Source organism: Desmodus rotundus, chromosome 9, assembly GCF_022682495.2.
Source record: "Desmodus rotundus isolate HL8 chromosome 9, HLdesRot8A.1, whole genome shotgun sequence".
NCBI classification, from domain to species: domain Eukaryota; kingdom Metazoa; phylum Chordata; class Mammalia; order Chiroptera; family Phyllostomidae; genus Desmodus; species Desmodus rotundus.
The window spans coordinates 93,649,517-93,674,742 of NC_071395.1; the positions used below are offsets into that span (position 1 = coordinate 93,649,517).

General features: G+C 43.9%; 2 protein-coding genes across 3 annotated transcripts in view; one reads left to right on the forward strand and one right to left on the reverse strand.

Moving 5' to 3' along the window:
* Nucleotides 1-655: 655 nt before the first annotated feature.
* On the reverse strand, nt 656-8,715 carry CHCT1 (CHD1 helical C-terminal domain containing 1). The gene is made up of 6 exons (XM_024573001.3): nt 8,665-8,715; nt 7,425-7,526; nt 6,977-7,152; nt 6,421-6,520; nt 3,956-4,151; nt 656-879 (listed from the first exon to the last, which is right to left on the reverse strand). Exons 1-6 carry the CDS (start codon nt 8,713-8,715, stop codon nt 794-796), a joined length of 711 nt encoding a protein of 236 aa, XP_024428769.2. The 3' UTR covers nt 656-793.
* A 13,651-nt stretch (nt 8,716-22,366) lies between these two features.
* USP32 (ubiquitin specific peptidase 32) overlaps nt 22,367-25,226 on the forward strand; it is a 137,493-nt gene continuing 134,633 nt past the window's right edge. For both annotated transcript variants that reach the window (XM_024572877.3, XM_024572879.3), the window contains exon 1: nt 22,367-22,605. In XM_024572877.3, coding sequence (XP_024428645.2) covers nt 22,548-22,605 — 58 coding nt within the window. In that variant the 5' untranslated portion in view covers nt 22,367-22,547. The remainder of the gene's footprint in view (nt 22,606-25,226) is intronic.

Here is a 25,226-nt window from a genome sequence, read left to right on the forward strand (position 1 = left end):
AATCTGTTGTCGTTGTTGTTGTTTTTAATGGGAAATCTACTGAACTAATATTGCCAACTAATCCTTTAAAAAATTTTTTAAACAAGTAGAACACCTCAATGACCTGAATTCAGCACACAGGCTGCCAATTTTTGACAGCTGCTTTGAATCACCATCCTAACGAAAACTGTCAATGTTGTTTCTCCTTTTGTCCGCCTCTGCGCTCACTTCCACGCATTTTGCTCTCATCTCCCCAATTCCCGAGTCAGCACAGCCCATTCCACTGCTTGACACCTCCTTTGCCACTGCCCTTCTCCACCCTGCAAGTTCCCTGCAAGATGAAGTCCACATGATTCAGGTGGGCTGCAGACCAACCACTTGGAGCCCAGGCCCACCCTATGCACCCCAACCCTAACCCCCACCCCCACTCTCCCTCAGCAAATGCACAGCAGCTCCTTTGTTACTCCTGAGGCCTCCCCGCCCCGGCCCCTGTATCCACCCCGTTGTAATTACATGTGTCTCCCCACTGAACCGTGACGGTCCTTCACATAGCAACCACCTCTTATTCACCTGTGCATGTATGGGGCACCTGCCCCTCAGAAGGTGTCTGGCAAATATTTTTTTAAATAAGTTGAAAATGGAATCGTGGTTTTTAGCCTAGTAGAGCTGTCTTAAGGATGTTTATTTCCTGCCCCATTATGCATAATTAAGACCCAAGTGTCCTTTTGATAAAGACAATTTTCTCCTTTCCCTTCCTGGGTCCCCATCTCCCCAGGTACAGAGGAGTTGACACCTCTGTCCCAGCCAGGTCTTCTTACGGGCTGGTCTCTGGGGTTTCTGGGGCTTCCTTAACCCCCTTGCTCTTGCGTTTTGGTTTTTGAGGAAGTTTCCTTGAAGAACCTGAAAGATGGAAGGTCAGAGACAGTTCTGATGACATCACAGGTACTAAGAGAATCTCAGTCTGTAACATTCAGGGGATGTGGTGGGGATCTGAAGGAAGTACAACAAAATCTTAGGTCAGACCTATATCTCTTATTCTTTTCTCACAGAAATCTGTGGGGTAGGGCGATGGTAACACCCCAGTTTACAGACGAGGGATCTCCCCAGCCAGAGAGGAAGGAAAGGCCTCCTCAAAGCCTGAGGCAAGTCAGGGGCAAGTCTGGGCCAGACCCACGTTTCTTGACATCTGGCTTCAGACTCTGATTGCTCCCCACTCCTAACTTTAGGTTTCACACCCCAGTTCCCAGGACTTTGCTGATGGGATTGCTTGCAAATACCATTGCCATTGTTTAAGAAATGATTTATAGCCCTGGCTCTTGTGGCTCAGTGGATTGCGTGCCAGCCTGCGAATCCAAGGGTCGCTGGTTCAATTCCTAGTCAGGGCAATGCCTGGGTTGCTGGCCAGGTTCCTGGTTGGGGGCGTGTGAGAGGCAAGCAACCATTGATGCTTCTTTCCCTCTCTTTCTCCCTCCCTTCCCTTCTGTCTAAAAAATAATAATAATAAGGCCTTTTTAAAAATTATTTAAAAAACAACTGACTTATAAACATAGTGGCCAGAGAAACACCACATACATTACTTTTAATTGCACGGATAGACCTCGGCTCCATCACGGTGAGTCTACCGGAGAGCACAGTATGTGTTTTCTTACTTAGCACATACGTGAAGAATGTAAACTTATCTCTAATGTCTCCCAGCCAAATATAAACTGTTTAACATGAATTCATCCAGACTTGTGATCTAAAGTCCTGTTTATAGAGGAGCAAGTTTAAAAGCTGCCAAAAGGAAGAAAGAAGAGAAAAGCAGAAAGAACATTCTGCTCAACACTAGCCTGATCTCTTCAACAGGTCAGGGCGTCAACGCAGGGTCTCTGTTAGGGTGGAAGACACTTACGACACAGAAGCAGGTGAAATGCACAGTGTTTGGGAAACCAGTGCAAAATGTATCTTTGACTGCTGGGAAAAATTTGAATATGGAGTATTTAGTCTAACAATTAGATGAAATAAAAATATTGACATGGAAGGTTGATACAATTAACTGAAAAAAGCAAGTTCAAATCAAAAGTATATACACTGTGGTCTCATTTTGGTTGAACTACATGTTTTATATGCATAAAAAACATTTTGAAAGTGCTAGCAGTGGTGAAGATAATGTGACGTTTTTATTTTCTTATTTTTGCTTATCTGTATTATCTAATTTTTATATGCTTATGTTTGTAGTAATAAAATGTTATTTTAAGAACTGCATGAAAGCCAAACTTCTTAACCTACCATCCAAGCCTTTTCCCTGTTACCCCCAATGCTGCATTTCTCCAGCCTGCTCTCCATTCACCTCCAAGCCCAGACTGTCTGCTCAATTGCCTCTCACCTCTGCACACCCCTTTCCTCCCACTCCTCCCTTCAATTCCCCACTCCCTTTCCTAATCCCTTTCTTTAAAGCCTGTCCCAAATTTACCTCCTCCAGACAGCCTGCCCCACCCTTTGCCCTAAGACCTCCGATCGCTCACTGGTAAAAGGCAGGTGACGATACCCATCTCATCGGGATGCTGCAGGGGATAAGTGAAATTACCAGATACAAAGCACCTGGAACAGGGAGCGGCGGGCGGAAAGCCTGGAGCTTACTTTCCCTCATCTGATTCGTAGATCGTCTTAATGACAGAATGGTCTTCATTTCCTTGTATGCTTCTCTTCCCCAATTTAAACCGTGGTCACGGAGGCCAGGGGCCTACACGGAGCCCAGGCAGGATTCGGGGACTCAGTGGTTGCCTAACCCATGCCCACCTGCACCTGACCTGTTCTCACCCAGCTCTCCCACTCAGACCAGCAGTGCCTGTGGACAAGGCCCCGAGGGCTGCTGGTCTGCAGCAGCCCCAGCCCGCTCCACCTTCAGAGTAAGCACCTGGGTCCAACTTAGGACCATGCTCTGAGCTTCTAAGCAACCTTGTTTGCCTTCACTTTCTCCCCCAGTGGCTAAATAAGAACAGCTAACTGTGGCCTGAGAAACCAGTCCCAGGAAAGTAAGTGGCGGGTGGCTCCAACATCTCTCTTCACCTCAGTGCACAGGAGGGGTGGTTATAAGTTCCAACCTTGGCTGGGGCCCCTCCCACTGAAGAGACTGTTCCCTATCCCCCCAGCCTCTGTTCATAGAGTCAGGTAGCATAGTCATCACTGAGGCCAAAGTGGCTGGGAAGGCCATTCCCAGGCCATCTGGCTGCACTTCTCCTGGTGGGAATGAACTCCTCCCAGTGGGAATGAACCCCTCCCTGAGCCCATACCCCACCCAACACCTAGAGTGGGTGTCCTGCTGCTGCTCAGACACTTCCTGGGAGTCCCCACTTGCAACCACTAGAAACGGCCTCTGCTCTGCTTCTCGTCAGATGGGAAAGTGCCTTTGCTGAAATATTAATTGAAAAATGCAGAATTCAAAACTGTATCATGAGACCTTCAGGAGAAATTACACAGAACCCTGAAGGGAACCCACCAAAACATTAACTGTCATGGCTTCTGGGTGACTTTCTCTCTTCTTTTATTTATTTTTAGAGAGAGGAAAAGGGAGAAAGGAAGGGAGGAAGAGAAACATCAATATGTAATTGATGTTTCAACTACACCCCCTACTGGAGACCTGGCCCACAATCCCTGGGGCCAGACTGAGAATCAGACTGGTGACCCTTGGGTTCGCAGGCCAGCACTCAATCCACTGAGCCACACCAGCCAGGGCTGACGTTCCCTCTTCTGATTTATACTTATCTGTGCACCTCAAACTTTCTATAATGAGCATGCCTGCCAGAAGAGGGATGAAAAGGGCGGGGGGGGGGAGTAGAGAAAGGAAAGGAAAGGGGACAGAAAAAGAAACGCAGGGGTGAACAGAAGATGGAGAGGAAGGAAAAGGCCCGTGTCAGACCGTTCCCGGCTGGGCCGCGCAGGTTCTGCTCGCAAACTCCCTCCTCCAGGCACTCCCCCCACACCTAGTGGGCATTACCTCTCCTGAGATGGACTTTGAATCTTGGCTCCGCCAGCAGAGAGGCCTCGCTGCCTGGGGCCTGCATCTTGGACAGCCTCTCCTTCATGCCGCTGATGTTGTTGTGCAGCCCCCAGGCGCTGCAGATCTTGGGCAGACAGTCTTCCTGGTTGGCCAGCAAGGAGCTCTCCAGAACGTCCGAGGACCAGGAAATTGCCTGCAGTTGCCAAAGTTTCTAGTGTTGAGAAGTGTGGAGAAGAGGGGCCCCGTTCCGTGGTGCTAGCCATGGCCCTGTTGGGAAACTGCTGCCGTCTGGCTGCACCAAACACCTGCCTCCCGGGAAGGATGGAGAGTCACAGGGGGGAGAGAAAGGCTCCTGGAGACATGGAGGCCAGGCTGCCAGCCATCTCTTCTCAGGTGGTCCTTCACTTTGAGATAGGTCCTCTATTTCTTTTTTGAGTTACAGTAGTGCCTTATGTGTGTGTGGTGAAGGAATTTTTTTTAAGTCCTTTTCAAAATTAAAATTGAGAGCCTGAAAATTTCTTTTGAAATTTTCATGGCTGTTGAAATCCAGGAATCACTAAAATACAATAGCAGCTCCTGGTATTCAGAGAAGGGATCACTGAACCAATCCGCCCATTCATGTTCAGAGGAAGAAATGGAGGCCCGGAGAGGGAGAGGGTCTGGTTAAGGCTGTACAGCAGGAGAATTGGGGGGTGGGGTGCGGCACTCTGGCGGTTGGAGCAGGGCTTCCCTCCGTGCCAGGTTGTTTGAAGCCGGCTTTTTGAACCCCACTTGCTATGTGGTCTAGGTCAAGTTACTGTACCTCCCTACATTTAGCATCTTTATTTCCACACTGCGGACAAGAATTCTAATTTCCTCTTAGAGTTACTTTTGAAGATTATGAAGATTTGAAGATTTTGAGGAGGGAATATAAAGTATCTGGTACATAAAAAGTATTACCTATGATTATTATTTTGGAACAAGTTCTCAAAGTGTGCTCTGTGAACCCCTAGGGGTCCCTAAAATATTTTAACCTCCCAGAACCCCTGAAAAGTGGGGTCCACTCAAAAGTGTAAGAGAGAACCCAATGGATTCTAATGTAACCTAATGTGAAAAGTTCACTGATACAAATCTGAAAAGGCTACAGATTGTATGATTCCAGCTATATGGCATTCCGGAAAAAGGCAAAACTATGGAGACAGTAAAAAGATCAGCGGCTGCCAGGGGTTTGGTGGGAAGGAGGGAGGGAGGGAGAACACCAGCGTGGGGGAATAGGGCAGTGAAACTACCCTGTATGATATTACTCTGTAATGTACAACACAAAGAATATATCCTAGTGCAAATATGGACATTGTAAGTTAAGGATGGACCAACATTGGCTCTACAATAATAACAAATATACTGCTTTAAAGCAATATGCTAATAATAAGTAGGCATAGGAAGGAGTGGTATATGGGAACTGTCTGTACTTTCCACTCGATTTTTATGTAAACCTAAAACTGCTTAAAAAAAGTCTATTTTAAAATGTTAATTTTAATAGACTTTTTAAATTTTAATATGGTTTCAGATTCCACATTGCGGTAAGTAACTGTCGCTGGTTGAGTTTTGGTGTGGTATTAAAGAAAGACATCCACAATTATCTGAAAACACCAATACTACTACTTCTCTCTTTCCCCCCTGTATGACCCTATGAAGCCGGGTTTTCTTCATATACTTCTACAAAGCTCATGTGTCATAAGAGATTGACTACAGAAACAGGTAGGAGAATCCAGCTGTCTTCTATTAAGCCAGATCCTACAGAGATTTGTAATAACAAAGGCCACTCTTTGTAAAACAAGACCACTCTTCTCACTAAACTATTTTGTTTTGAAAATTATTTCTCATAAAAATTATTTATGTTAATTATGTCATGGACTACTTGCTTTTATTTTTAAATGGATTAGTGGATATATATTTTGAATTTTTTCTTTAACTGTAATTTCTAATAGGGGAAATATCAATGGGCATAACCTACATAAACCAATGCTTTGGGGAAGTTCTCAATGATTTTTAAGAGGGTATAAGTGACCCAAGACCAAAATGTTTGAGAATCCTTGGTTTTGAAAAAGCCAGGCCAGGCTCTGTGGACCGTCCCTGGAGCCTTCTCCAAGCTGGCCGTGCCTTTCTGCCAGGCCTCAGCCATCCCCACCCAAGGCTCAAAGGCACGTGGCTTGCTCCTGGTAACACCAGTGTGTGGATGTGGAGGGTGAAGACAAATCAAGAACCGGAAGTGGAGCCTCTGTCCTCTTCAGCCCCACTCTGGGCTCACTGCAGGGGTAAAGTTAGGGGCAGAGAGGTTTTCCTGAGGCAGGGGGCTGTGGAAAGGACTGGAGGGGTGCTGGTTTTGTGAGAAGGTCCCTCAGTCCCAGGCCTCCCCCCACCGTCCAAGAACACACCCACCAACCCTCAGCTGGGCCCAGGAGAACTTTTCTTGAGCGTCTCACCAGGAACTTGGCGTTCTGGCTGTTCTTGGTGTACCTGTAGAGCTTGTGAAGCTGCTTTGCCTCCAACTCCGAGAAGAGGGAGACAAATCGCCAGAGCATCCTACAGGGCAGAAACCTGAGGCTGAGGGTGGCAGGGCACAGCCCCTGTCCCTCCAGCATTTGTTCTGTGGCCAAAACCCATCCAGGGAGAAATGGCTACATGCTGCCTCCTTGGTTTTTGGTTGAGGGTATGGAGATGCAGGGGTTTTCCAGACCTTGAATAGCCTGGCCTGGTGATGAGAGCCTCACCGCCCAGTAGTTCTTCAATCAGGGGTCATTCTCCTTGGGGTCAGGAGAGTTTTTTGTCCACTGTGTGTGCAGCATGGTGAATCAATGCTGCGCTGAGTGACAAGAGAACCCTGGTCTTTCCATCCCATCTTCACCATGCTCATTCCAGGATCCTGACTCCTTCACATAAAGGTGAAGGACTAGGGAATCTTGACTCAGGTGTGACCTTGAATCTAGAGGGGGTGACGCAGGAGTGGTGTAGTGGGAAGGGCAAGAAGGCTGCCCTTACTTCCTCCAATGCTTAGTTTCCCAGGCTCGGCAGTAGTGCTTCAGAAAGGTGTTGATGTGGTCGCCCAGGACCACCAGGCTCTCCTTCATGTAGTTTAGCTGCTTCTTCTGGGGAAGGTCCTTGGGCGCATTCAATTTTCGCAGGAACTTCTTTAATGGTCTTAGACATTCTTTGCACTGAGGAGGCAATGGGTGAAATGAGGGGCCATAGGAGAAAAGAAAAGGCAGACGGGCAGCCCCAAGTAAATAGGAGGCTGCAGCCCTTCGGACCCAGGAAGCGTTACACATGTTAAGTGGGGAGGCTCCAGTCAATGTCTTTCCCCACTTCTTTCCCAAGAGTGTGACAAATGGGGCAATGAGCTATGGGTCTGAGGCCTGCCAATTTCTGGCCCAGGTTTTCTGACCTGTGGGGAACAGGGGATAGGGTCCTGGGGTGGCCGCTTACTCACAATTCTGAAGGTACACTGGTCCAGGCCCTTGGCATGGCTCACAAGTGAGTCTCCAGCAGGGGTGGTGCAGGAGCTCCTCTCTAAGTAAGGTATATCCGTCACCTGGGAGGAGGCAGGGGCAGCGGTCAGCTGGGGGGCTTGGCCTACTGCTCCTGAGGGGCGGTGCTGGACAACCACTGATTCAAATTCCAACCAAAGCCCTTCTCCATTTTCCTGATGACCCTTTCCTTGACCCAGCACTGAGACAAGTGTGCCCTGGGCAAAGAGACCCATCTCCAAGAATCCCTGCTTAGAAAACCTAGAATGCCCAACCCATGTTTAAAAATAATAATTATAGCATAGTACACTAGCAAACATTTCATAGCACTCGATAAACATTAATTCACTTTATAATCCCACACATTCTGTGAGCAGATCTCAGTATCCCTGGTTACAGAGAGGAGCACTGAGGCACCAAGGGAGTTAAGTGACTACGTGGGGAAATGAGCAGGGATTCATTTACTCCTTCAGCAAACATTTACTGAGTGCCTAAGTTCCAGGCCCCCCTTCTTTCTATCCCTAACCGTTAGCATCATGCCATGCTCCTGGGCACTCAGAGAAATGTGTGATGGTGCGGGTAAGGATGGGAAGGAATTCTCTGACAGCAAAAGTGGGACAAAAAATCTAATGAATGGAGACAAAATGACTGTAAAATGATACTTGGAGTCAGAGCACAGAATTAGATTGGCATGGCTGGATTTGCACCTGACCTTTTGAAAGCCTCTCAGAAATATGAGCATCAAGTCCTCCCTGTGTTCAGGGAATGAAGATCCAGGCCCAGAGCATTCTGAAGGGAGAAAGTGGGGCCCGGGAGGGAGCTGGCTGGACAGGGTACAGGACACAGGCTCCTCCAGGCCCCAGAGAGAGGGGGCTCAGGCTGATCTTTGTAAATGTACCACACACACCACACAACCACACACACGCATGTGCACAAACTCACACACGAGAGCCCTTGTGTCTTCATAACCAACATCATCTTACCGGAAATCTTCCCATCTTCTTGCCATTAGTATATGTCTTTGATAAACATCTATTTGAATGAATTAACCTTCTCTTGCTCTTTTGGTTTCTTGCTAATTCGTGTACCTCATCAATTTTCCTTCTTCTCCTCTTCCTCGCATTTCATATTCTTTGCTTTCCAAAACCAGCCCATCAAGGATCCTCCTTTCCTCCCTCCCTCACACCCCCAACCCCACTTCACCTTCTCTAGTGGCTTGTCTCCTTCACCCCCTTGCCCATCTGAGGACCCCATCTCAACAGGTGTGCTGGTGGGCTCCAGAAAGGACTCCTCAGGCCCCATCAGACTCTGACGGACTGCTTCTCTGATCTGAGTGTCTCAAGGAGTGAGTGGGTTGGCTCCAGAACCCTGGGCAAAACCATGGCAACTGACAACACAGAGTCCAGCGCCCCTGCTCCTCCCATGCCCTCATTCCTGGGGGTGGCCACCAGCCTTCCCTTTCAACTGCTGTACTGAACTAGGGAAGTGTAAGATGTGCTGGGAAGACCCAGGACTTTGTCAGAGTGCACAGCTGGCTAGGAGAAGCCGACACCCTTTTTCCCAAGAGACTGTCAGATGCTGTTGATTTAGAACCCTGGTGAGGTTTTTGAAGTCATTTTCTTGCGCATGTGCCGTTCATGCCTCCTCAGTTACACCGTGGGCTCCCTCAGACTCAGGACCAGGGTTTGTAACATTCCTGCTCGGGTTTGGAACAAGGACTAGAAGGTGCCCCGAGCGAACGGAATACAGTAAACCTCTGTCGGGCTAGAGCTTCTCTTCCATCCCCGGTAGCCTCCAGGAAGGTAATAGTCCAATTGTGTTGGATGGCGGAGTTTTCAGGGGTGTGTACAGAAATACTAGCCACGTGTATTTTCTCGGTTAACTCACAACAGTCTTCCCTGGGGTAAGGTACCAGTAGTGATCCCATTTCGTAGAAGAGGAGCCCAGACGTAGCTTGCCTTAGGTCTGCAGCCACTAAGTGGGGCACGGGGCTATCAGTCAGATTCTGACCCCCGGCTTTTCCCATGGGCGCCGCCCTCCAGGGATCTGAGTAAGCGTTTCCCAGGCCCGCTTGGCCGGTAGGTCCCCCGGGGTGCTCCTTCGAGGACGCTGCAATGGCGCCCCCTCGCGTCCTTCCTCAGCGTACATGGCGGGTTACGAAGACCACGGCAGCCTCCGTTTATTTAATTAACCCGCATCTTCTTCCTTGGAACGCAGTGCTCCAACTCCTGCTTCTTGCCATCGTGTCCTCTGGGTCCGATGTCTCGTTTTCCGCACCCGGTTTCGCCCTTTTTCTTCCCTGCCTTCGCGGGCACAGAGTGGGACCGCCATCAGCCAATGGAGCGGAAGCGGAGGCTTGGGTACTGTGACCCCCCTCTCCATCTGACTGCGGTACCCACACATGATAGGGACTTTGTGGCCCTTGACATAATTACAGGACAATGTGGCTTTGCCTCCAAACTGGGAGGTCTGTTTCCTGAGCATTCATTCAGAATTATTTTGCAGCTATTAAGAAGCGTAACTGGCAAGAGTGAGGGGAAGGGGGCTCCATACACTCTACTGGGAGTGGTAATCGGTGAACAATCCATGTTGCAATGCAAAATGTTAAATGTGCATTCCCACTGATCCATTTCTACGAATTGGTCGTAAGGAGAAATGTATATATGAGGGCTATTACAATGGTGACAATTTAGAAACAACTGAAGTGTCATCAGTGTGTGTTGCATGCCATTGACTAGGCTCTGACCTCTGGCAATCCTATGAATGAGTGGTGGCCGCAATGTCCTGCCCTCAACAGAGCTGCTCAGCTCTTGCAGGCTTGTGCCTATGGTTTCTTTTAAGGAGTCCGTCCATCTGATATTCGGGTTTCCTCTTTTTCTGCTGCCTTCTATTTTTCCAGCATTACTGCCTTTTCCAAAGAACTCTCCCTTCTCATGATATGAGAAGTGTCAGTTTTGTCTCATATTTGTTGTACCTCAGTTTTCTTCCTCTATAAAATGGAGATAATGACCCAGTGCTGTTGTAAAGATTAAATTATTTAATAATCTATGTAAAAGGCCTTAAAGTAGTGCCTGCCACATAGAAAAGCTCAATAAGTGCTAGCAATTATTATTAAATTGTTTAAGAGGATTTTCCTTGATTAAATATCTCATAAATGAATTCTATACACCTTTGGTGTGGCTAGTACTTATTTTTTAGGTGACAGGGTTTCAGAACAATCAGCTTTGAAAGAGTAAAACTGTATACACAATGGCCAGGAATAAACTTACTAAACGGCTAGCATGTACTTCTAGTGGTACCAACCGTGCCTAAACTGGGACTTGTGCTAGTAATTATTCTTTGTTTGGGGACTGTGGCAATGTGGCTAAGATGACCTGCCTTCTAGTTAAGTGTCCTTTTCAAATTGGAAACATGAGAAGTTTGTTGGCAGCCACTATTTTTAGAGTTTGTGTTCTGGGAGCACTACGATGGTGCTTCAAGGGAGCTAATCCCAGTCCCTTTTGTCACAAGGAGGCTGATGGACATCCTTTCCCCACAATTTCTCTAAAAGCCAAGCCACACTTACAGATGCCTTCAGTATGGGAGGTAACACAAGACTGCTAAAAAGCTGAGGCTCACCATGGACAAATCTCCTCTCTCAAAGAGGGATCTTACCCAGACTTGCTCTTTAGGGAAATGGGATGTGAAGCAGTGTGGGATAAAGTGTGGGAGGTGACGGTGTCTTCTTATAGACAGACGTCTGGGCAAAGGCAGAACTAAAGGGTTTTTATTAACACCCAAAAGTTAATAGAAAGGTCAAGTTAGGACTTGCGCCAGAAATTAAAAATATCAAAATACTGATCCTCAGGATCTATCCTGTGTGCATCACATTTTGAAAACTCTTTATTTGGAAATAATTTTAAGCTTGCAAAAATAAGAATAGTACAAAGAATACTTGCATACCCTTTACTCAGATTCATCTATTGTTAACATTTTACTCAATTTCCTTTATTATTTGCATTCTCTCTTCTCTTTTCCTATATATATATGTATGTATATAAAACAAACATGTATACAATACATGTATATGGATATATTATATATGTATATATTCTGGCCTCAGTTAATTTTGCTGCTTTCTATTCATTGAAGCAATCATAAAGTTTTGCTCAGGCTCAAGGAGAGGGGAAATAGTTTCCAGGAAAGAGAGAAAGAGAGAGAGAGAGAGAGAGAGAGAGAGAGAAAATACTTTGTCTTTTCCTGAACCATTGGTCTGCCAACCATTTATTTATTATTTGTTTAAAGATTTTATTTATTTATTTTTAGAGAGTGGGGAAAGAGAGGGAGAGAAACATCAATGTGAGGTTGCTTCTTGTTTGCCCCCTACTGGGGACCTGGCCTGCAACCCAGGCATGTGCCCTAGACTGGGAATGGAACTGGCAACTCTTTGGTTTGCAGGCCCGTGCTCAATCCACTGAGCTACACCAGCCAGGGCTCCTGAGCCATTTAAAAGTAAGTTTCATACATCAAGGTCCCTTGCCCCTAAATAACTCCAGTGTGTATTTATTAAGAGGTGCTCAAATCAAGAAATACTTGTGTTGGAGAGACTACCACCAAGAAACCTTAATCACACTAGACCTGCTCTAGATGATGAGGTCCTAGACTCCAAGCTTGGACCTGATTGTCATAATGGGGATTTTGGAGAAAGGGGTGAATGTACAGTAATACTTCATTTTATTGCATTTTGCTTTATTGAGCTTTACAGATGTTGCACTTTTTACAAATTGAAGACAAAACCCTCTGCCAGCAAAAAAATTACAACTCTCTTTATCGTGATCCTCATTTTACTGTGGTGATCTGGAACTGAACTTGCAATATCTCTAAGGTATGCCTGTATATTGCATGTGGGAGGAATGTAAATGGTTGTGTTCAGAGGGCAGACTGTGGTACAGCAATATTTCTGGAGACTATTTCCCCTCCCCTAGAACCTGGGAAGAACTTTGTGACTGCTTCAATGATTAGAATGCAGTGGAAGTGACATTGTGTTACATCTAAGGCTAGGTCATAAAAGGCAATACAGCTTGGCTGACCTTTCTCTCTGTCTCTCCCAATATCTATCTCCATCTCTATCTCTCTCTCTCTTTCTCTCCTCACATTTGGAACCTGGCCACATGTTGTGGGGAAAAGGAAGTGCATTACATGTGTAGTTGTTCCAGCTGACAGTTTCAGCGAGGTCACAGCCAACAACCAGCATCAACTGCCAGACCTGTGTGTGAGCAAGCCTTCAGAGGACTCCTAGCTTGCAGGCTGTTGCAGCTCATACTAAATGCAGTAGAGGTTAGCTCTCCCCACTGAACCTTGCCCCAACTGCAGGTTTATGAGCAAAATAAATATTGTCATTGTTTCATGTTACTAGTTTTGGGGGTGATTTCTTGTGAGGTAATAACCAAAATCACATAGAGTAGCACAAGTACACTCATTTGCATAATAAAAAAATACATTCTAGAATGTAATTCCAATTAGTGCTCTAGCACTTCAAATGAATAATAAAGCAAATTTAAGATCAGTGAGGGATGGAATATTGGGGATGGAGAAAACCCATATATTGGTGTTTTTAGAATGCAAGATTGGGTACAGTTAGTAGTTGCACACAGTGACCCATTAACTAGAATTTAACTCTGCCAACCTTTGTTTTTGTTCCATAGCTGCAGAAACTGAAATGAACCCAAAAATATTTGGGTTCATTTAGCACTCTTTTTTTGTAAAGGATGCCTATGGGTCTAGTACATGGTCTGGACTACTAATTAAGAGTTTGTCTGAGTTGGGGAAATTTGAACTCTTTCCCTACGGGTTTTCTGGTGAAAATCTTTCTAACTATTGGCTACTCCCTTAGATTTTTTCATCAATTTATTTGGATGCCTTTATTAATTACTAATTCACAGAAGTATGGGCCTCAACAATCCCTTCTGAGTGACATTCAGGCTGAAGCTCATGCATAGGAGGGATCTATCTTCAACCATTAATTATCACACTTTGGCCTAATTTATTTCTTTAGATCAAATTTTAAAGTTTCTTACTGTCCTGTCCCCAGAACCTCCTGTCCAGAATTGCTCACTGATAGCTCAAAGAGATCACAGCAAAATAGAAATGTGATTAAAAAAAACAACTAAATTCTTAAAATCTACCTGAAAGCATTCCTGAAATGCTTATAATTCTTATTGTGTTAAAAATGAGAACTATTACCTTGCTAGTTAATGGATTTTGATTTTTCAGTTGTTTTAGTAGCTAGCTTTGATTTTGTTGGTACAAAAGGCATTTCTGATAAGGCAGACCTTATCTTTATTTAAATTTTTTTCTGTTAGTGATTTTAGAGAGCGGGGAAGGAAGGGAGAAGGAGAGGGAGAGAAACATTGATGTGAGAGAGAAGTATCTATTGGTTGCCCCCTCCCCCCACTGCCCCAGCACATGTTCCTGACCAAGGGACCCAGGGACCGAACCTGCAAACCAGACCTGTGCCCTGACTGGAAATCGAGCCAGCGACCTTTTGCTTTGAGAATTGATGCCCAACCCACTGAGTCACATCAGTCAGGGTCAGGCCTTATCTTCTGAGTTCTACTTTACATCTCTGTGCCTTTATTCACACTTTTCTTTTTTCTTGGCATGCCCTCTCCTTTTCTTTGCTTTCCTACTTTACTGGCCTCACCTTATCAGTCTTCTTGCTAGTTCCCTATCTCTGAACTTTTATTTTTTTAATTTATTTTTTTCTATTACCATTTATCACCCTTATACTTGCCTCCACCCAACCCATCTCTGAACTTTTGGTGCTGGAAGCCCTAGTCACCTTGGGGGTGGATGATGTCCTAGGACAGTGGTTTTCAGTTTTATTCATTTCATGACACACATAAATTACTTACTAAAATTCTGCAGCACCCCAAAAAATATATATATTTTTTTTGCCTATTTGACAAAAAAGTTATAATTTTGTTCATTTACACCAGATGGCTATTGTTGATTGGCTGTTGTCATTTTTAATTTGACAGTCTAAGGGAAAAAAGATCAGTGACCCTGATTAAATAGTCAGGTATTGTATGTTTTAAAAATTCTTGCGGCACACAGGTTGAAGATCGCTGTCCTAGGAGATCTCATCCAGTCTCATGATTTTAAATACCATAAACCTCTAACAACTCCTCAGTTTATATCGTCAGCACGGACTTTTATAACTTCAGACAAATATTTAACTTTCTATTCAACATCTCCACTTGAATGTCTAATAGGCATCTCAAACATAACAGGTCGAAGGCTGAGCTCTGGGTCTTGCCCCACAAACATCTTCCTATCGTTTTCCTCATCTCAGTGAATACCATTTTTTTAATTTATTGATTTTAGAGAGAGAAAGGAAGGGGGAGAGAGAGAGAAAAAGAAAGACTGATTTGTTGTTCCACTCACTTATGCATTCATTGATTGCTTTCTTGTATGTACCCTGACCTGAGATCGAACCCACCACCTTGGTGTATTGGGAAGACTCTAACCAACTGAGTCAGCCAGCCAGGGCTCAGCAAATAACAGTTCTGCCCCTCTAGTTACTTTGGCCACCAACTTTGGAGTCATCCTTGAATATTCTCTCAGACACCCCAATCCTTAATAAATCCCTTTTGGCTCTTCTTTCAAAATATCACCTTGGATCCAACCTCTTATCCCTTTACCCTTTCTGCCTGGATAGCTGCAATAGCCTCCTAAATGGTCTTGCTGTGCTTATCCTTTTGTTTCTTCTCTCACTCCAGTCCCTTTTCGACACAGCAGTCAAAGAGGTCCTCTTAAAATGTGTGACAAGTCTCTGGTCCATGAACAAACCTGCAGTAGCATACCATTTTCCAAAGACTAAGGGCCAGAGTCTTTAGGGAGGATCTGCCTCTGTCCACTTCTCTCATTGCTGCAGTCGCACTGTTACTGGACCTTGAAGGCCAGGTTTTCGAGTCTCAATGTCTTAGAAATGAGCACTGGCTCAGTACAGGATCAAGCAGATAGAGCTTATTGAAAAGAGCTTGTACACAAAGGAGTGAGCCTTGTTGCCTCAGTGCCTAGAACAATTTTTCCTTGGATATCCACAAGGTTTGCTCTATCATCTCCTTCAGATTTTGTCTTAAATATCACCTATTGCTCCTCTCTGACCATCTTATTTTAAATGGAAGTCTTCATCCCAGTACTTCCTGTCTCCCTTCTCTGAAATTTTTCTACATTAGAACTCGTTAATAACCGACTTACCATTATTTTACTTAGTTTACTCTTTCTTTTCCCACTAATAATTGAGTTTCATAAGAACAGGAACATTTTTTTAATTCTGTATCTTCAGTGCCTAGGATAGTAGGCACTTTGAATTTGTTGAAGAAGTGAATGAATGATTTCTTACTCATCTTTCAAGGCTCCCATCCCCCAAGGCTTCCCTCCTTCCCCCACTCTTTCAGTTTGGACTAATACTTCTCGCTACTCATGGTTCCCATAACATACTATATTTATTCTTGATTATGGTACTTCACAGAGGCTTTTCAAAAAGTCTCATCATTGTATTTCCCAGGGTTTAGCACAGTCCCTTACACACAGATAATGTTTAATAAATGTTAAAATAAACTATTTGCAGTATATATATATCAAATGTTGGGGCAGTGCAAAGATTTTAAATGGATATGAGGGATTTCTCAACTTCCTCTTTTTTTATGAATTTCCTTCCTCTTTCAAAGAAACCCCGATTTGTTTCACCCCACCCCCTACCCCCAAGGATCAGTAATTGAATATAAACCAAAATAACTTATGATCAAATGCTATTTTATAGCTCTCGGATCTCTTTGAAAGGAAATGTTGGGATTTTAAAAGATGTTGTTGGATGAGTACCAAGAAAAAAGTTTCACCCAAATCTAGAATCTCAGTCACGTACTGTATATTTAGCCTCTCCTCCTAGCTCCTTTTAAGACTCTAATAATTTACCCCAACCTCATTTTCACTGTATATCCTGATCACTTGTAATTGAACCACAATTAAATACCTATATGTAGGCCGGCACATCCCTGTATCAGATTTTTGGATTATCACACTTTATTTCTTAGAGCAGTTTTAGGTTCACAGCAGAATTGAGCAGAAGAAGGTACAGAGTTTTCCCCACATAACCCTTGTCCCTACACATTCATAGCCTCTCCCATTAAAATAATAGTTATGGATCAAAACCAAGTCCAGAGTCAAGGGAGGACAATTAGACAAACAGCAGACTGGTAGTTCAATAAAAGGTGGGAAACAGAGTAGAAACGTATTAACAGCCAGGTGAGACAAAACTCAGCCAAAACTAAAAATAGATTTGAGCTGGCAAGAGAAGTACATTTTAAGAGATCATAATAGAATTTAAGAACTGGAAAAAACCTGACTGAGTTTGAATATCTCACCTACCAGAGGAGAAAACCAAAGGTACACAGCTAGGGTTAACATTTCTCAAATATCTAATAAAGCATATTAGAAGGGTAAGTGGACATTAGATAACTTGACAAAGCTATTTAGAAACTAGAAACTGAAATAAGCTATAGCCTATCTGTTCAGAGCCGGATTTTGTATTATTCTATGTTTTAATTGCTGATTATAGTTCAATTAACGTACGTATTCTCAAATTTGTAGTGTCTGTTTTTCTGGAAAAGACTGGCCTAAGAGTAAAATACAGTTACTACAATTAGAAGGAAAAAAGATTAGAGGAGGACTAAAAAGAAGCTGCTAACAAGAAAAAGAAGCCACTGGTGCTACAGTCCATAAGACCTATTCCTTAGCCTTTGCAAATCATTAATTTGAAAGTAACGTAAATACAACTTCATTGCAGTTGGGGTGGGAGACAGTGATATCAGAATATTGTAAAAATATTTACTCGCAGGTTCAGTGGGTAGTCTAAATTTTGTTTGCCAAGCATGGATTGTGATAAGAGAAAAGAAAGAACATCTAAGGTAGGTCTAAGTTCAAGGTTCTCACTCTGAATGTTTTAATTCTTTCCCATAATTAGTTTTAACTTAAGAATCTAAGTGAAAGCTTTTCGGGGGATGGATATCAAAATTTTGCCAGTTTTAGGCACCTTTTGAAGAATGGTAAACAGGAGAAACATTTTTAATTGACGATTATAGAATGACATCTTTCTAGCCATTTTTCAAATATTTTGTCTGGGCTTAAAATGAATTTTAAGGGATTCCATTCTTTATTGGTACGATTGTAATAGGTGAAGGGTAATGACAAGAATTAGCTTAAATTGATATGAATGTTAGCAAGGGTGAGGAGAAACTGGCTTTTTGATTACAATGTACAGAAAATTGATTCAATTTTTTAGGCTAGCAAGTTGGCAATATCTATTAACACTTAAAAGATACATACTCTCTAATTTTACTTCTGGAAATCCATCCACAGATACACTCACATGTATAAAGGATATACTTACAAGAATGTTCATTGCAATGTTGTTTGTAATATTGAAACACTTGAAACAATCTAATGTAGAACAATAAGTGATTGGTTAATGATACATTAAATACACAAAACTGGCATACTATGTATCTGTTAAAACGAATGAAAAGCAGTCAGAGACACACTATTGAGTGAAAAAAATTGCGTATCAGTATGTACACTATGAAAAGTGTGTATAAAAAATAAAAGGAATATAGATGCACATTTTATATGCATGGAAAATACAGTGGATGTAGTCACAGAAAACTGAAAGGATATATAGCTTTGGGGAATGAGACTGGGTAAAGCAGAAAGCTTCATCTTTTACTTTGTATACACTTTTGTACTGATGCAAAACTTTTTTTTTAAACAATGAGTATGTGTTATTTTCATTAAAAATACCTTGAAGCCCTGACTGGTGTGGCTCAGTTGGTTGGGAGTCATCCCGCAAAGTGAAAGGTCTCAAGTTTGATTCCCAGTCAGAGCACATGCCTGGGTCGCAGGTTCAGTCCCTGGTTGGAATGCACGTGAGAGGCAACCAATTGACATTTCTCTCTCATATTGATGTTTTTCTCCCTCTCTTTTTCCTTCTCTTCCCCTCCTCCTAAAAATAAATAATAATAAAAAATTAAAAATAGCTTGAAGAGCATTCGAGTAAATAAATATATAATACAAGTGACCACATCAGTATAAGGGAACAAGTCCATAACGCTGGAAAATAAATTCTCTTACTACATAGTCACACTTGATACTCATTTTGTGGCAATCAAGTTATACACAAATCAGGTGCTGTTCCACCCTCTATCTATGACCTAAGATTCTTTGGCAAGTACTAAAAGGACTCTGTCCTATTCCTATGCCATTTCTTTGGGAGTACAAATGGAGGAACTGTCATTTAGATTGTCCAACTGGAAGTATAAATTACATATCAATCTCTCATGCTTTAAATCTTTGTACGGGCAACTCTTTCACAGGCATGTAATTACAGTTAAAGCAATGATTTCCCAAGTACAACCTAATGCTTACAGTCAGGTGACTGGCCACCTCTTAAGTGGGTTAAGTGAAATATAATGAAACTAAACAAACTAAACTGTTATAGAAGACATAATGACAAGTTAGATTTAAGATTTTCTACATTATCAAATTTAAGTACTGTATCGATTTTAAGTTATAGAGGGGTGTTTAACATTTGACTTACCTAATACTGTGAAATAGAAACCAAAAGGCAGGTTTTAATCCCAGCTTACCATTTAAAATTCCCATCAGACATAAAACTATCTGCTTCACTGCCTTCAATAATAGGCTTACTTTAACTCAAAGAAGAAATAGTATTTCTTAGGGTTTTTTTATCTCAACCCACAATTTTGAAAAGTGTTTAATTTTGAAAAGTGTTTAATCCATGGTAAACTCTGTGATGGGGTGAAAACTTTTATAGACCTAGGGGAAACCAGGCCTGAAACTTAGGGAGAAATTTTAAAAGTTCCTATGTGTTAACACTGCTCTAAATTTTCATTATAAAGTTTATATCTATTTTTACTTAGTATTTTGTAATAATTTACTAATTCATGAGATAGATTAACTCCAATTCTAGTCTCACCTTTCAAGTGGGGCAAGCACTGTAAAGAGGTAGTTTGCTTCCAATTCCACTGTAAATCAAGTGGGAAGATCTATCTTTTGTACCCAGCTCTATCTTTTGTGCAGAAAGGCCACCTTTTGGTACAGGTTATTTAGGACAGTAATTATGCCTAGGTATGTGACATTTGAACCCTTGAGGGTCTTTTCTTTCACAGCTGAGCCCTTAAGGTTCACTTCCCATTAATTACTATAATCTAACTGCAGGCTGAAGATGACTGAGTTGTTTTGTCTGGAGACTTCTGTCTACACCAAACTAATGATGTGGAAATTAAAGCCTTTGAAGTACATTCCCAACCCCCTCATTCATGGCTTTAGTAATGAAATTAATCTGAGGTCTTAAAATGAACTCCCTCACAGTGAACTGGAAAGGGCAGCACTGACTAATGCCATGCTGCTAATCTGGTCTACCAGGAAAGGTAAGTAGAGAAACAGTATTATCTTCTTTCTCTAGCAGGGCGTATTATAATCTTTTGGCTCTAGGAACTAAAAACCCTTTTGCTGGCCTTAAATTACCCATCTGGCACCTTGAGTCTAATCTAACCCAAATGTTTATTTTTTGAAGTTGTTTCCTTATCCAGAAGCTTTATACTGTGACTTTCAGGGTGAAGATAAACTGAAAGCAAACTGAATAGAGTTCAAAAGCAAGGAACTGAATAGTATTCCATTGCATGTATGAGGTTTGTCCAGAAGGTATCCGGCCATATAATATGAAAAATAGAAACATTTATTGAAGATACAAGATATAAGAAGCATTGTACACAGGACAATGATGCCTCAGTCCCCTTCAAAGTAGGCACCTTGGGACCTCACACAGTTCTCCCAATCACCATCGGCTGCCCCGTCGTATTATCCTGAATCTCATTGACAGTCTGAAATCTCTTCCCTTTCAAAAGTGATTTTAGTTTTGGGAAAAGCCAGAAGTCACAGGATGCCAAATCTGGGTTCTGTGTGTGTGGCAAGGAGGCTGAGTCACCTGCGTGATTTGATGTTTTGTCAAAAAACTGCACAGGACATGATGTAAATTGTTGTGATGAGGCTGCCGATCACCAGTTGCCCGTATCTTTGGCCTTCTGAATCATCTGAATAGTTTTTGTGAAGTAATGTTCAAGCTTAATGCAAAATTTGATGCAGATCTGTTGCTCTACTTGCCCAGTCATTTTGAATAGGATGGCCACACAGTCCACATGCTCACTCCATGGCGTCTACCACCCCACTGACTTGTGCAGTAAAGTCGTCACTGTTCACACGTGCACATTCCAGTCCACTCGCCTTGGCTGCCAGGTTACCTCGTTGTCCTGTGAACCTGCAAACCATTGCTGTTTATTAACAATGGCTGGACTTTTTTCAGACAGACCTAATATATATCACAATTTATTTATTTGTCTGCTGACACTTGGGTTGCTTCTACTTTTGGCCATTGTAAATAACAGTCTATAAACATGGGTATATAAATATGTTTCCCAGCTTTCAATTATTATTTTTTTTCCTTTTATTGATTCTAGAGAGGGGAAAGGAGGGAGAAAGAGAAGGGAGGGAGAGAGACATGGATGAGCTGCCTTATGCACTCACTCAGAACCATGACCCTTTGGCTTGCAGGACAAGCCTAACCATCTGGCTTACAGGATGAAGCCTAACCAACTGGGCCACACGTGCCAGGACCCTGCTTTCAATTCTTTGGGGTATATTCTCAAGTGGAATTTCTGCATATATGGTATATCCGGCAAATTCTGACACATGGTACAACATGGAGGAACCTTGAGGACGTTATTTTAAATGAAATAAGCTAGCCACAAAAGAAGAAATAAACTATGATTCCACTCACGAGGTACTTAAGAATAGCGAAAATGGTAATTCTGTTATGTATGGGGCAGAAGTAGGTTTACAGTTTTTTGTATGGAAAACAATACAAGAATAATACAAGAATAAATTGCATACTCACCACTGTAAATCTATTTCGCCCCACCCTGAATGTTTTACAATTAAAAAATAAATACTCTTTATTTCTTGTTATTTCTGGTAACCCTCAAATTTCTAGTGGGGAGCAACTCTTGGAGAGAAACAAGCTAAGCCTTTTGCAGAGCAGTTTCTAAGGAATCTGAAGGAGAGGCAGGCTCCGAGCCAGGGGGAGTGAAGGGCACTTGGGCCTGTGGACAGGAAAAAAAATCTAGTCCACTGAGGTGGGGGTTGGGATAACGCGACAAAGGAAGGCAGTGTACACTTTGTCACAAGGTTCACTTTCTTAAGGGATCTCCCCACTAGGATTAAGAACTCTTTCGTCACAGGAAATCCTTGAGAGTCTCCTTTCCTTTCACAGCCCGCCCAGTCAAAAATTTCCCTAACGTGAGGAGTTGCTCGTCTGCCCAATCGTTTCTCCCAGGAATCCCACCCTTCAGACCCCGGTTTCCTCAGATTCCACCTCTTTTCCAAGATGGATCTCGGACCAAAACAGACAAACTGTCACTTGCTCCGGCCCCACCCGCCGAGCGCCACAACGTGTGGGCAGGAAGGACGGCCTCGAGCGCCCCGGAAGTCACCTCCTCCAGGAAGGGGGAGGTCTCGGCCCTCACAGCTTCGGATTGGCGGGAAGGCGGGGATGACGCGTTACGCGCGGGATCTGGCCCCTCCCCTACGCCCCTGCGAGCGGTTAGATAGGACGGGAAGGAGTGTGTGGCCCTTGGCGGCCATTACCCGGAACAATCCCCGGTTGAACAGGCGGGAGGGGGGGTAGGAGGGAGGGAAGTGGGCGTGAGGAGGGAAGGGAGGGGAGGAGAGACGAGAAGGGCGGAGCCGGAGGGAGGGGAAGGGGCGGGGTGGGAGCGGATCACGTGATCCGGCATGGAGGCGGTGGCGGCGGCCGGGAGGAGCCGCCGGGGCCGAAGCCGCACTTGTTAGTGTGGTGGGAGGAGGGGCCCGGGGGACGCCGACGCCGTCACCCAGGGACGCCGAAGAGAAGGCAGGAGAGGGGGTGGGGGCGAGACCAGGCTCCGACCCCCGGCCGAGGGGATGAGGGGAGCATGGGCGCCAAGGAGTCACGGATCGGATTCCTGAGCTACGAGGAGGCACTGAGGAGAGGTGAGGGGGGAGGGGTCTGGGCGAGCTGCCGGGAAGGCCAGCGACGGGCTGCCCAGAGGGTGGGTGACCAGGAAAGGCGGGGGGCGGGGGGCAGGTTGAGGGCGTGGGGCGCCTGAGGCGGAAGGGAAGGAGGCCGGCGGTGGGGGCTGTTCTGGGAGAGAAGGGTCGGGGGGAGCCGTGTGGGGAATTGGGACTTTGTGGAAGGGGGCGAAGCCTTCCCGGAGAGAGGGATCTGGCGCCGACTGGGCAGTGCTGGTGCTCTGTGTTGTCGTTCCCCTGGATGGGTCCAGGGGAACCCTCTCTCCCTTTTTTTGGGTGGCACCAGCCCTTCCAACCCCCTCATCTCTCACTGCCATTTTCTTATATCACTCCTTCACAAAAATTTCCAACAACATTTAACCTCGCACCTGGCAGCCTTGGCTGGGGAGACAGGGGGAGGCTGCACAGCCAGCCCTGTTTGCTGGCAGAAGCCCCTTCCAGTTGTGGACTCTTGCCTTTTCCGAGGGCCTTTGCGGGTCTCTTGGGGGCTGTCACCACCCACACCCTTTGAGCGGCTGACTCTGCTGAGAACGACCTGAAATTAAGTTGTGTTTGAGGTGAGACGAGGCTAGACAGCTGGTGTTGCCACGAGACCTTGTCTTAGGTTTCATCCCCTCAGATGCTGGCCAGAGCCTTTATCGCACTGGATGCACAGTGCTCACCCCCTCTTCCCATAAGATGGCATTCGGAAACCCAGCATTCTGATACTGTGTTATAGCTCCCCGTGGAGACTGGCCTCGCTGCCAGCCCCGGCCCGCGGCTATTGGCTCTGATGCTGTGTGTTGTTCACAGCCCCAGCCCCCTACCACTTACTCTGCTAGCGCTGTCCGTGATCACTACAGCACACGCTCACTGGAGCGTCTGTTGCACAGTTTATGGCAGGAGTGTGACTTAATTTTCCTTGACTGGGATTCGAGTGTGTGTGTATGTATCTGTGTGTGCTTCTATTTCTTTGCAACATTTCGTGGATTTTCTTGGTGAGAAGTGATAAACTGGTTTCCAGCCCAACCAGCCATGCTCGTGATGGTTTGAATAGCCAAGGATGTAAAGTAGAAATGCGATTTAAAGGCATTGAAAACAAGAATATAGTAGTGAACTCTTGTTAATATGTAGGAAGAAAAGGGATACGTTCAGTGGGTCATCACCTGAAAATAATAACAGAATTTAGAGGTATTGTGGACTGACCAGAATAAAAAAATTATGCTTTTTATGTCTTTTTCCTGTAGAACAGTATAGTGATTGTTGTATGGACAATCTCGCTTGAATTTTTTTCCTTGCCTCAATATGAGAAATATTCCAAATTCTTGATGTGGTTCCAGCTTTAGTAGGCTAGTCATTTCCGGGATGCTGTTGAGCCTGACAGGTCTGGCCTCAATTAGGCAATGGCTTATATGACATGAAAGAGGACATCAGGCTAACTGATGTAGGGTTGCCCAGTCTAGCTGTAGGGTTCAGAAGTGTTGTTTATTAAGTTTGAAGTTGATGTAGCTGGCATTTGGGAATTCTGAAACTTTTATCCACCTCTAACCTGCTTACTCTCGTGTCAAACTAAGATTGTCTTTGTATATATTTTATTTATTTATTTTACCCTCACCTGAAGACATGCTCATTGATTTCAGAGAGAGGGAAAGGAAGAGAGGGAGAGAAACATCAATGTGAGAGAGTAAAATCGATTAGTTGCCTCTTGTATGTGCCCCTACTGGGGACCGAACCAGCAACCCAGGCATGTTCCCTGATCCAGAATCGAACCTTTAACCTTTCTCATTTTATAGATGACACTCCAAACAGCAGAACCACACCAGCCAGGGCCTACCTTTGTATATAAATGAAATTAATAGTTGGTACCTTTCAAACTGATTTGACTGAAGGTCTTTGTATATGCCTGTTGAATTTTAAAACATATATTTGAAGAAGTAGTAACATACTTGTTCAAACTGTATTTAACTATTTGAATGAATTTATATTTTATCAGTTTTGCCACAGAGGAAAAGTAAAGCAAAAGAGAGAAGCAAGTTGATAAAATAACATTTCTAAATGTAAACCAGAAGCTATTTTTTAAGTAGGTAATTCTTTAGAACATGACATTATTTACTCTAGCAAATGTCAAACTTTAATATAGAATTTCTTTTAGTAAGGTTATGGAAAGAATTTATAAAGCTTTTAATAAAGCTAAAAAATGGCTTGGGAACTTTTGGGGGGGCACTTGGGTAAATAGGTACTAAAACCTCCATCCATTAGTCTTATCTGTTTGTTTATATTGTATAAGGTGAATGGAGGGAGATGGGGAAGGTGGATTGGACAAACACAAAAGTGTGTTACATGAATCATTGTATAAGTAAAAAACATGCTTGATAAACTGTTGACGTACCTATCCCCTTGGCTTTACTCAAAAATATTGAGCACTAAAATAATGCCTAACCATAATTAGTATTAAAATGATAGTCAAGTATATATTGCCTCATGCAAACTGGAATTGTAGGCAGTTTATCTTGCAGAATGGGGCCTTGGAAATGGAGTGTTGTGTTAATGACAGATAACACTGAACCTGAGTGAAAGGGCAGTCTAGTGAGTTCTTACTTACT

Bases quoted from the DNA above. Each gene is read 5' to 3' on its own strand.
- CHCT1 (XM_024573001.3), bottom strand. From the start codon at position 8,715: ATGGGGTCCTCAGATGGGCAAGGGGGTGAAGGAGACAAGCCACTAGAG. The intron at 6,521-6,976 runs GTAAGGGCAGCC...TCTGCCCTGTAG, and splicing joins GAAACTAAGCATTGGAGGAA to GATGCTCTGGCGATTTGTCT. The intron at 4,152-6,420 runs GTGAGACGCTCA...TGGCAACTGCAG, and splicing joins GCCAGAACGCCAAGTTCCTG to GCAATTTCCTGGTCCTCGGA.